We start from the raw sequence: 12,820 nt of genomic DNA, 5'->3' as shown, positions 1-12,820 counted from the left end.
GGAGCCCCATTAGACTCAAGAATTTAGCTGAAGACAGTTACAGATGAGAAACTACAGGTAGCTGAATTTGTCACAGCATAGAGACAGAATGATTGGAAAATATAGGCTAGAGGAAATGATGGGGGTCAGAGGGCTATAATATAGGGATCATGGCTCCTCTAAAAATGAGTAGCTCCTTAGTAGAGGTAAAGAGTGAAGGGTCAGTGATTATGGCTGTGGTTGTGTAATTCACTGTGTTTGCACAGTGAAAGGGCACCCATTCATATTACCCTAGCACGCCCAGAAACAAAATGAACAAGTTCTCAGATGACAAGGGAGAGATGCAAAATCCTAAGCCAGTTTAGAGTCTCTTCTTCTTTCTGTCTAATATGTTAATTTATAGATATTGATGCCCTCACTAAAAGTCTTCTCCTCTTTGACTGAATTCAATACCTATTACATTGTATTCAATAAATACCTTTGATACAAAGTGCATGGCATATATACCCTATGTCTCCTGACTCCAATTTCAGGGCTTTTCTAGACTACTCTTGGCCTTGTACATCCACCCCAACACATGGGATTTGACTTATCACAAAACAAATACTAAAAATCCCATAAAAAGGGAAATGTTCTGTCAGTAAGTCAGTAAATAAACATTTATTAAGCATCTACTATGTGCCAAAGAGTGCTAAGTGTGGAGGGTACAAAGAAAGGCAAAAAGATAGTCCCTGCTCTCAAGGAGCTTCAAATCTAATGGAAGAAACAACATATCAACAACCACATCCAAACAAATATATACAGGAAAAACTGGAGGTAACTGACAGAGGGTTAGGGAAGGCAGTAGCATTAAAGTGGATTAGGAAAGGCTTCTCGAAGAAGGTGGGATTTTAGAGAGGACTTGGAGGAAGACAAGGCATTCAGGAGGCTCAGATGAGGGAAAGAATTCCAGGCATGAAGGACAATGAAAATGTTAGCGGCTGGGATATCAAGTCTCATTTTCAGATAGGCCAGTGTCAAAGGATTTCAGAGTACATAAAGGTGAGTAAGGCAAAAGGACACTGAAAAAGTAGGAGGAAGCCAGGTTGTAAAGAGGTTGAGTGGAAACAGTATTTTATATTTGGTCATGGAAGTGACAGGAATCCACTGAAGTTTACTGAGTAGGGGGGTGACCTGGTCAGCTCTAGTGGCCATACCTAATGAATGTTAACATTAGGAAGATCACCTTGACAGCTGGGTTAGGGGTTGAACTAGAGTGAGGAGAGACTTGAAGCAGGACAACCAGCAGGCTATTGCAGTATTCCAGGTGTGAGGTGATGAGGGTCTGTACAAGGTTGGTGGCAGTCTCAGAGGAAAGGAGGAACATATGAAAAAAAGTTACAAAGGTAAAATCAGGTTTGGCAACAGACTGGTTGGGGGCGGAGTAAGAAAGATGTTAGGAGATGAAGATAACCCCTAGGTTATGAGCTTGGGTGACTGGAAGGATGGTGATCTCTATCCTTGATTGTAATAGAGAAGGGCCAAAAGAAGGGAAGGATCTAGACAGTTTGGTTTTGGATAGAGCCCTGTGGTGGTATACCCAGTGTTGTCTCTCTCTCTCTCTCTCTCTCTCTCTCTCTCTCTCTCTCTCTCTCTCTCTCTCTCTCTCTCTCTCTCTCTCTCTCTCTCTCTCTCTCTCCTCTCTCTAACTATCTATTGGTATACCCAGTGAGTGTAACACAGAGAGATACACTCATGGTTACTATATGATCAGAGACCTAGTGAAAGAGACTATGAAGGAGCTATCAGATAGGAACAGAACCCAGAGAGAGCAGTGTCATAAAAATCCAGAGGAAAGAAAGCATCCAAAAGGGTGATGAATAGTGTCTAAGGTTTCAGAAGTGAAGAAGATGAAGATTGGAAGAGTCATTAGATTTAGCAAAGAGGAAATCATACCTAACTTTGGAGAGAGTAGTTTCAGTTGAGTGAAAATTCATGAAGTCAAATTGAAAAGAACTTAGAAGAAAGTAAAAGAAAAAATAGAGGAACTGAGTGTTGATGTTTTTTGCAAGAAGTTTGTCTGAGAAATGGAGAGGATGTATAGGGTGATGACAAACAGGCATAGTATGGTTTAGTGATAATTTTTTTCAGGATGGAGGAGACAGGGGTATTTGTAAGCATCAGGAAAAGAATCAGCAGATAGGGAGAGACTGAAAATGAGAGGGGGGGAATTGCACTGGTAATAGTCTACTGTAGAAGATAGGAGGAGATGAGATCAAGAGTTACAAGTAGAGGAGCTGACTGCCAAGAGAAAGGGTCATCTCCTCATCAGAGGCTGCAGTAAAGGCAGAGCTAGTAGGGGATGATATTAAGAGGATAAGAGAGGAGGAGAAAGGGAGCTTTTGGTTGACAGACTGTTTAAGAAAAAATATTGAGTTTAAAATGTCTATGATGTTTAAGTTCAAGATATTTAAAGGAGACAGAGGAGTGGTCAGACAAGTAGGAGACAACCAAGAGTAGTGTCCTGAGAACCTAGAGAAAAGAGTTATCAAGGATAAAAAGGTGATCCATAACACTGAAGGCTGCAGAGAGGTCTAGAAAGAAGAGGACTGAGGAAAGGCCATTAAATCTGGCAATTAATAAATCAACAGTTTCTTTATCTTATCTGCCTATTTCATGTCCCTTGACCATTTGTCAATTGGGGAATGACTTGATTTTTCATACAATTGATTTAGCTCCTTATAAATTTGAGAAAAATTATCAACAAGCACATGAAAAAGTGCTTAAATCTCTCATAATTAGAGAAATGCAAATCAAAACAAAGCTGAGGTATCACCTCATACCTAGTGGATTAGTCAATATGACAGTAAAGGAAAATAATAAATGTTGAAGGGGTTGTGGCAAAATCAGGATACTAATGCATTGCTGGTAGAGTTGTGAATTAATCCAGCCATTCTGAAAGGCAATTTGGAATTATACAAAAAAGGCTTTAAAAGATTGCATAGCCTTTGATCTAGCAATACTACTAGGTTTGTACCCCAAAGAGATAGTAAGGAAAAACATTTGTACAAAAAAGCTCATAGCCACACTCTTTGTGGTGGCAAAAAATTAGAAATGAAGGGTTGTCCCTCAATTGGGGAATGCCGGAACAAATTGTGGTATATGATGGTGATGGAATACTATTGTGCCGTAAGGAACGATGATCTGGAGGGTTACTATATGAACTGGGAGAATCTCAATGAACTAATGCAAAGTGAAATGAGCAGAAGAATCAGGAGAACATTGTACACAGAAAGTAAAACATTGTGGAATAATCCAATGTAATGGACTTTGCTCCTAGTAGCAATGCAACAAGCTAGGACGTTTCTGAAGGATTTATGGGAAAGAATGAGAGAAAGAACTATGGGCGTAGAAATGCAAAAGCAAAAAAAAAATGACATCACTTATCACATGTATATATGGGTATGTGATTTGGGGTTTAGGCTTTAAAAGATTGCTCTATAGCAAAAATGAATAATATGTAAATAGGTATAAGTGATAACATTTGTACAACCCAGTGGAATTGCTTGTTGGCTCTGGGAAGGGGGAGGGAATCATGTAAACATGGAAAATATTTAATAATAAAAAAGACATCAACAGTACCTTTGGAAAGAGGAGTTTCTTTTGAATAATGAGATCAGACTTCAAAGAATAGGACAGCAAGAAGAAGAAAAGTGGAGGCATCTATTGTAGATGGCTTTTGAGAAGTTTTGCCAAAAGGAGAGATATAGGATGACAGCTATCATAAAGAGACAAATCGATTGGGTATTTTTTGAGAATGCAAGAGACATATCTAAAATTGTAGGCAGTCAGTAGACTGAAGAGAAGTGAAAGAGTTGGAATGATAGGAAGGCAATCTGCTGGAAAGGATTGTAAAGGAGAAAGGCAACTCATTGCATGATATAGGAGGGAAGGTGGAGATAGTGGCAGAAGGGATCTAGTAGGTATGACTTGTGGAGGAGGGGAGAAGAGGAAACAGTGAATGGCTTTACTTTTTCAGTGAACTATGAGGCAAGGTTCTCAGCTGAAAGGGTGAAGGGGGGAACTAAGCAGACTTGAGGAGGGATGGAAAAGTTGTGGTGAGTGGGATAGTGAGGAATTATAAAAGAATTGCCTTGTTGTAATGAGGGTCCAATTGAAATGACATAATAGAAATTTGTATGAGATCTGGTCAGCATAATTTTGTAATTTCTCTTCAGCAGCTTCATTTATAAGGATATCAATAGATTCAAAGGCAGCTGTTGGTAGGGGTAATCTAGAGTTATGCCTTGGCAGAGCAAGGTTGGCAACAGGATAAGGGGCAAGGGATTCAAGAAACGAAGACAGTATAGACTTGAACTGATTTCATTACCAACTCAAGATGGGGAACAGAGGATCTAGTAGTTAGTACAGTGATGATGGCCAAAGAACTAAGGAGTCTAGGGATTGATAAATTTCAGTTCATAAAAATGAAAATGGCATTTTTTAATTGAAAAATTTTATTTAATTAATTCATTCAGAATATTTTTTTATGGTTACATGATTTATGTTCTTTCCCTCCCCTCCTTCCCCCCACCCCCATAGCCGACACACAATTCCACTGGGTTTTACGTGTATCATTCATCAAGACCTTTTTCCCTATTAAAAAATGGCATTTGTGAATGAAGGCAAGATCAAGAGTATGACTATTTCTTAATGGAGTTGAGGTGGGGTAGAAGGGTAGGCCATAGGAAATGACCATGTTGAGGAATTAAGAGGTATGCATTTTTAACATAATTTTAATGGATATTTTGAAGTCTCCTAGCATGAGAACAAGATTTGGGAAGAAGAGAAAGATTGTGAATCAAGGACAGAGTTCATCGAAGCAAGGAGAGTGTCTGGGAGGTCAGTAGGCTACAACTAACAGAACTTTGAAGTGTTTAATTCAAAGATATGTATAATAATAAAGAGTAGATATGAATTGAGTGATCTTCAAAGGAAAAGAGGTAACTGAGTGAAAGGAGGTAGCAGGAGAGTCTAGAAGTGGCAAAAGAGATAGAATTGTTTGGTCCTAAAAAAGCATATATTTACAAAAAATATTAAAAATAGGCCAGTCATGCCTCCTGTAGGTGGTTGCTGCTACTCCCAACTCTGCTCCCAGGCCATTCCCAGATTGGATGCTTACTTGCTCCCTTAGACACACAAGTTTTTCTGCATTTGCCAATTACCTTCTCTTCCTGGATCTGCTTCTTTAATCAGAGATCTTCCTTTATTACCTCCCCCAAAATTTACACTAATAGTCTGCTCATCCCTATTTATGCAGATTGATAAACCTTTTCTAGAATCCTAGGATTTACAATGGCCCTCCAGGAGTAAGGGAGTCCATCCATTTCTGTATCTTGTACCCCTTTCTACAGGCACAGACACAGAATCATTGACTCTGCTTTAAAATCTCCACAGACGTGGGAGATGCTGCTCTTAGTCAGATGGGACAAAAGGAGGCCTGGCTGGGAAGGAAAGGGCGGATGATAAGGGAAAGGGGGAAGTGCTATTTCCAGATCAAACATCCCTATATAGTACAGAAACTCACTTTGTTACTACGTTCTCCATTTGTCAGTGTTTTAAAAACGCTTCACAGCAAGTCAGCCTCCATTACCTCATTAGGTTCCCACAATAATCTTAAGGGGTAGGTTTTTGCAGATGAGGAAGCCTCATTTTGCAGGTGAGGAAGCCTTCAAGCAGGGCAAAGTTACTTAATGGCTTACCTAAGGTTATACAGTAAGCTAATAGGAGGACTGGCACTAGAATTTGGAAGCTGCATGTTATAACAGAAATCTCACTGGAGCCAGAAGACCTGGATTCAAGGCATGGGTCTGCTATTCATTAACTGTCACTTAATGTAATTGGGCCTCAGTTTCCTCATGTGTGAAAGTGTGGAGTCACCCAGATAACCTCTCTGGTCCTTTCCAGTTCTAAATCTATGACTTCTACCACTGATACTCAGGTCCTTTTTCTTAGGATGACAACACTACTGCATAAGTCATCCTCTGACCTGGCCCACAAAAGAGGGTATTCTTAGAAAACAGCTCTCTCTAAAGTTGCTCCTTCTCTGAGTACTTGTGAATGACCACAAGAGCTTGTTCACATGGTGTGCATTCCTTCCCCTCCACCCAGAAACTTCACACTCACCATGAGGTGCTGGAAGAGCCAGGAACGCATTATGTTGGTAGCGTGCTTGGGCAGGACTCCCCTTTTGTTCTTGGACTTCTTATCCTCGTTGTCCAGGAGGGAGGTGAGGTCAAGGTTAACCTTCAGGGCAGGTGGAGAGAAAAGCCGCATCAGCAGCCACACAGGGAGTCAAGGACCTGGTGCCATGGTGATGGCAGACTCACAAAGCCAGCTCCCTTTCTGGACCCGTTCTCCTGCACTGGGGAGGCTACCTTCTCATGCCCCTGTGATGGAACAGCCACCCTCCCCCAAGTTCTCCCCTTCTTCTCGACCCAAAACATGAATCCCTTCAAGCTAAAAAAAGGGGGGAAATGAAGAAAGTGAGAAGGGGGAAAAAGAGTGGGAACTATCTGGGATTTGTGGAATCTGCAGAATTTGTCATAGTAAGACTCGTAAGCCTTTTGTCGTAGTAAAACTGGAAGGGTCATTTGCTCCTACCCCCAGTACCAGGAGGGTACAGGGAAACCTGAAGCATTTGTTTAGTGGATGGTGGAGAAAGCTACATATTGCTGTCCTGGGGAAAGCAACTAAGTTCTGAGCACCTGCAAATGTGCCAGTTGCCTGACATCATCAGTGCTACCTCTGTGGAGAAAACTGTCCTATTCTGTGTAGGATCCTAGACGGGAAATGGAGAAACTTCAGGAAGATGGAATTTCTCCTGCTATAGCTCTGCCCCACTCAACCTCTCGTCTTTGGATGCTTGAGACACAAGTTACCACACTTTCCAAAGCAAGCTTGACAAAGTCTATTTCTTTTGCAAAGCCTCATTTAAAGTAATTTTCTTTTTTTTCAGATCAGGACTGTCCTGGAAAATCTGGGATGAATGGTTGCTATAGATACAATATCTAACTCTTTGGAAGCCTCTTTGCATGTTTACCCCAGCCCTACAAGAGAACTGGATCTAGGACAAGGTTACCCTACATGTAGCAAGTGATGAAAAAGATGTGTGTAATGATGATGGAGATGGGAAAGTGGGAAGGACGAGGAAAGGAGCAGGGAGTTTGAGACTACAAAAAACCTCACTGAAACAGCAACTTTAAAATCTCCACTACTACCCTCTCCCCCTTTCCCCAGGTTTCATCAAAACATTCCCTCTATATGAATAAAACATCAGGCTCCAGCCCCATGCCAGGCAGGGAGGGCTCCCTCTGGCCTAGGCTATGATATAAGTAAGATAAGACTAGGGCTGCATACATTGTGCTGGCATTGGAGTAGGCCTTAGGCCAGACTTGTGCCTCTGCCCTTGTGGTCCCCAAACTCCCTATTAGCTATAGAGTCCAAATCTCATTTAGATGCAGTTAAGAATGTGTATCTAATATGGGGTGGGGGTAGCAGAGGGGAAAGGAAGGGAATTGTTTCTGGACCTCAAACCTCCCCAAAGGTTCAGAAAGCTAACCAAGGAAAAAGGAACAAAGGAAATTGGAGGATAGCAAGATGAGATAAGAATTACAGAATGAGAAATGTCACTGGCTAGAAAAGAGGGAGACAATGTGATTTAAAGAGTGCTGAACTTGGAGTCTCAGGACTTGAGTTTGCATCTCAGGTTGGTCACTTCCAGGGATGAAGTAATCTTGAGGGAAGTCACTTATCCTCTTTGGACTTCAGTTTTCTCATTTGTAAAGTGAGGGAGCTAGACTAGATGACCTCTAAAGTCTCTTCCAGCCCCACCATCTCTGGATCATGATCTTTAAAAGATCCCATGTTTATCCCTCTGCCTCCAGGCTAGAATACTCCAAAACTATCCCTCAAAGACAGTGATCTTTTCAATCAGAGAAATCTCCAGAGAGGATGACCTTTTAGATGTCTCCTCAAGTGACCTGTGGAAATATTTTTCCTTTAACCCAATAGAGAGCACACTGGGCTGGGTGGTAATCTAGTACTGCTTTCTGGCTCTAGTTCTAGCTCACAAAGTCACCTCAAACAAATCACTTAACTTTTCTGAGCCTTAGTTTCTCCCTCTACAGAATGGGAAAGAACACTTCCAACCCCACAAGGTTGAATGTTAAAGTGCTTCTGAGATTTCAGAACCAAAGATGCTCTAAGAACTAAGGGTTGATTTCCTCTCTCACTTAAACCCCTCTGGCTTTGGGGCAAGGCATTGTTTCTTCTGAGGGAGAGGATCTTTTGAGGCTAGAAGCTGGCATTGACATTATGGAGGATTCTAAAAGATTCAGACAACTCCAGAGAAATTCTAAGGCCTTTTCCAGGTGAGTAGACCCAATTTTCCTGTTTTAGTTCTGCAGGCCTCAGTTTCCTGTACCCATTCTGTCTCATCATTGTTTTTAATCGCCTCAAATATTTTCAATATTCTTCAATGTTTTAGGGATTAAAAAAAATTACATCAGGGTAAGTACTTTCTTCAGCAAGGCAGATTCTACCATGCCTTGATAATCAGTGAGTTGTTATGATAAAAAAAGTTCAAATTAACCTTGAGCTTACTTTCCTCCTAGACAACAAGGATGTGAGGTTGAAGTCCAGGCTAAGTAAAAAGAAAAAAAAATTCATTAGGGAGAGGAGGAGTGGAACCTTCTAGTGATGAACCTTCTGAGATCTGAACCTAGCTAGGCTGATCCTCAGAGAACAATGCCCAATCCATTGCTGGGCTTGTATTTAAGGTATTGTTAGCCTGGTCAGTGTTTGTGCTCTCCTGTTATGCTCCATGCTCCATGAAGGAGAATTTAGTGAAGGCTTCATTAAAACCATGCAGACACTTCCTATTCCACCCCCAAAGCTAGGTGGGAAGAAAATTTCCTATATTCTTTTTTTTGTTGTTGTTTTAAACCCTCATCTTCCTTTTTAGAATCAATACTGTGTATTGGTTCCAAGGCAGAAGAGTGGTAAATGCTAGGCAATGGGGGTTAAGTGACTTGCCCAGGGTCACACAGCTGAGAAGTGTCTGAGGCCAGATTTGGACCCATGTCCTCCAATCTCTAGACCTGGCTCTCAAACCACCCAACTGTCCTCATTCTCTTATATTCTTTAAAAATGTCTCCCTCCTCCCCATTTTTGAGGGATCCCAGGAAGCAAATGGGTCTTTACCCTCAATCCTCTAAAAGGAAAAGATGTAGAAGGAGCCCTTAGTCATCTGCTTAGTCATCCTGGGTGTGATGAGAGAACAATAGCATGCCAGGCTGATATCTGATTCTCCTCACTGAGAAGTGAGGGGGTGGAAAGCTCCTAGGTGGAAACACACAATAGAGAAAGATTGGGAGGAGGAGATAAAAAGCTCTACCACAGACTAGACAATGGTGAAAGAGAGGAACCTGTTAGACATAGGGAAAAGGTGGAAGGTGGTACACACTCTGGGGTAGATCTTAGCCATCCCTTTTTCTTTTCATCATCCTCTTCTCTCATCTAGGCTTTCTCTAGATATTACACTAGGAGTATTGGACAGAATGAGGGCAGTGAGGCATCAGGCAACAAATAAGGAATATTAACCTCTCTCTGGGGCTTTTAGGAATCATAGGATCATAGACTTAAAACAATATAATTTAAACTTTTTTCAATAAACAAAAATTTACTTTTTTCTTCCTTCCACTATTTCCATTGCAAAAGATAAACCCCAAGTCAACTCAACCCCCCCAAATACCCCAAAGCTTGTAATATGCATAGAAATATATATATGCATATATATGTATATATATATATATATATATATATATATATATATATATATAAGATTCAGTCTGAATTTTGAATCTATCACCTCACTGTCACGAAGTGGGTATGTTTCACCGTGAGTCTTCTGGAATAGTAATTGGTCACTGTGAGAGTATCACAGATTTATGATAAATCCAAAGCTAAAATGAACTTTGGAATCTATTTAGTTCACTCCCTTCATTTTCCAGATGAGGAAACTGAGGCCCAGATGGTTAAATGACTTGCTTAAGGTTATACAGGAAGTATTAAAAGTAGAATTTGAACCCAAGTCCTCCAATCTTAGAGCTTCTGTTCTTTCTACCATACCTTTCTAAAATGTCCTAAATTCTTTTCCTTTGGGATTTTGCACTAGGGATAATATTTTTAATGCAGAGAAGTTTTCTGGGCTGCTTGGAATCATAGATAAGATAGTAGTAGTTGGAGGTGGGGGGGATTTTAGAAACTACCTAGTTTAACCCCTTCATATTAGAAATGAAGTTCAGAGAGGTAAAGGGATTTGCAAAAATAGATTAAGTCACAGGGAAGTAGAAGATGCCAGGCTTGAACTGAGGTCCTAAGATGCCAAATCTGGTGCTCTTTGCACTTGTGTTACTGTTGAAAAAAGAAAAGATGAAGAGGACTTTTCAAGTTTCCTATTAGGCAGTTCAACCCAGTTCAACAGGACAGGAAAGGAGACAGACTAGAATTCAGGGCGCACACTGCCAGGAATACAGATTGTTCATTTGGCTGGAGCTTCCCTTAGTATTTTGTCTGGTGACTGGGTGTAATGGGGCTACCATTAGGGACTACACATGACATTATTGAGCTGTCCTTGAATACTGGTGGTTAAGCAAAGACTTTAATTTCTGCCCTCAAGAAGTTTTCCATATGAAAGGTTCCCCAACTTGAGCAGCAAAGTGGGAATAATATAAGAAGGGGGGCCTGAGCTGAACAGGGAAGATTATTGACAGAAAGCTCCCCTGAAAAACTAGCTCAGTGGTGTCTCTGTAGCTTTGTAGTGTCAGGTCCCCAGTGATTTTTATAATCTTTGCCAAATGTAATCAGAGGTAGAAATCTGTTAGGTCAGGAAGCTTCTCCCTCTCTCATTCCATGAAGTCTTAGGATTCCCCCCAACTCAGCTCAGCTTCTCTTCAAGGGCCTGACCTTTCTCTGCCAGAGAACCACAGAACTGAGAGTCTGTCACTTTCACCAAGATAAGATGTGTGTGTGTGTGTGTAGGTTAAAAGGGGGGATAAGGTGGCAACTGGGTAGCTCAGTGGATTGAGAGCCAAGGCTAGAGATGGGAGTTCCCAGGTTCAAATCTATAGACACGTTCTAGCTGTGTGACCCTGGGCAAGTCACTTAGTCCCCATTCCTGAGCCTTCACCACTTTTCTGCCTTGGAACCAATATACAGTATTGATTCTAAGACAGAAGGCAAGTGTTTTAACAACAACAAAAATAATAATGAAATTAAAAGGGGGATAAGAACATAGAATAAAAGTCTATCCTTTTCATTTTGGAAGTGAAGTGTTCAAGGACACATAGGAATGGGTAAAGTGGTTGAAGGGCAGGATGGGAAACCTGGAGCTCTGGACCAAGTTAGTGCTGAATAAATATTTAATAAATTCAGTGCTGAGCCCAGTATCTGGCACATAATAAATGTTTACTAATTAGTAAATGTCTGATTCAAGATGGGAGAGATGAGATAGTTGACCTGGCTAAAGTGGGAAGGGGCTCCTGGGGCATAAATAAAGTAGCGTCAATTTTAACCACGTCTCCTTTGAAATCTAGGAGGACCAGTTGTGCCCAACTGAAAGCACCACTGTGCCTACACAAGACTGGACTGGTTGGGGGCCAGAGCTAAAAGGAAGAAGACCTGTCACATCCCTCTACCTCAACCCTTTCTTCTCTTTGGAGCCAGGCCAGTGTTTCCTGGCTTAACCACTAGCAGAGCCTGTGTGTGTGTGTGTGTGTGTGTGTGTGTGTGTGTGTGTGTGTGTGTGTGTGTGTGTATGTGTGTGTGTGTGTGTGTGTGTGTGTATGATAATGGTGTTGAGAAAAAATATCAGCAGACAAACCTCAAATCCCACAAAGCCTTGCACTGTGCAGTACAAGGCATATAAGCCCTTCCAGACTCCCAAGAAGGGAAAGGAATGGGGAACAGCACCAGCTGCATCCCTCAGGTGACAGGAAGGATGTAGAGGGCTAGACCTGGATTAGATGGGGCTTTGAAGCTGAGATCACTCAGGACTCTGGCTTTGGCCTCAAATGATCCTATGGGAAAGTGACCCAATCCCGATTACCTGAGGATGCTGGCTTCCCCCCATCACTCCCAAAGTCCATACCTACCTCCACTTTTCAGCCACTACCACTCACATCACCCACCCTCTCAGAGTCCCAAGGCAATTGGGAGTGGGGGAAGGAAAGGTTTCTGGGTTTTTTTTTAGGAAACAGACTTTCTCTTAGGAGCAGAGGCACGGATTCTGTCAGGATGGTAGGTTAGGAAGAGCACGAAGCTGAGGGCTTAAGTAACAGAGACTGAGGATGGGAGAAAGTACTTAGGGGAGAGAAGCATCAGCTTCCCTGGAGAAGAGAAATAGGAGGCTGAGGATTTCTGGGCATGAACATGTGAATACTATGTGAACATGCAAATACTATGTAAATGTACATCTGTCCCTTTGGAATCATCAGCCTAGTCCTCGTTTGGACCCAACCTGCAGCCCCACCCCAAACCATGGGGAAGGTCTTGCCTGGTTGCTTTTTAACCCCAGATGGTGTCTCCCCTCTCACTTAACTTACCTGTGTATTTTGGATCTGGATAGCTCCCTGGGGAATTGCTTGGGTGACCACCTGACCCTGGGAGGTTACCATGGTAACTGGTTGGTACAAGGCTCCACCTGGAAAGAAAAGAGACTTGATGTTATCAGAAATGCAGGTGGGCAGGCAAGCATGGGGTACTCTCCACAGACATATCTGTTCTTCTGGACCCCCAAGTC

The 12,820-nt window shown here is 41.9% G+C and overlaps 1 protein-coding gene across 9 annotated transcripts in view; it reads right to left on the bottom strand.

The window, feature by feature from the left end:
* Positions 1-12,820, bottom strand: part of PKNOX2 (PBX/knotted 1 homeobox 2) — a 429,286-nt gene that overhangs the window by 24,725 nt on the left and 391,741 nt on the right. For 7 of the 9 annotated variants that reach the window (XM_056794565.1, XM_056794564.1, XM_056794566.1 and 4 more), the window contains 2 exons: positions 12,624-12,721; positions 6,145-6,264 (listed from right to left, as the gene is read on the bottom strand). In XM_056794565.1, the coding sequence (XP_056650543.1) occupies positions 6,145-6,264; positions 12,624-12,721 (218 nt within the window). The remainder of the gene's footprint in view (positions 1-6,144; positions 6,265-12,623; positions 12,722-12,820) is intronic. The other 2 variants (XM_056794569.1, XM_056794570.1) reach the window with 1 other exon arrangement.

The sequence above is a fragment of the Monodelphis domestica genome, chromosome 4, assembly GCF_027887165.1.
Source record: "Monodelphis domestica isolate mMonDom1 chromosome 4, mMonDom1.pri, whole genome shotgun sequence".
Lineage (NCBI taxonomy): Eukaryota > Metazoa > Chordata > Mammalia > Didelphimorphia > Didelphidae > Monodelphis > Monodelphis domestica.
This window is presented reverse-complemented; position numbering and strand designations above follow the sequence as displayed.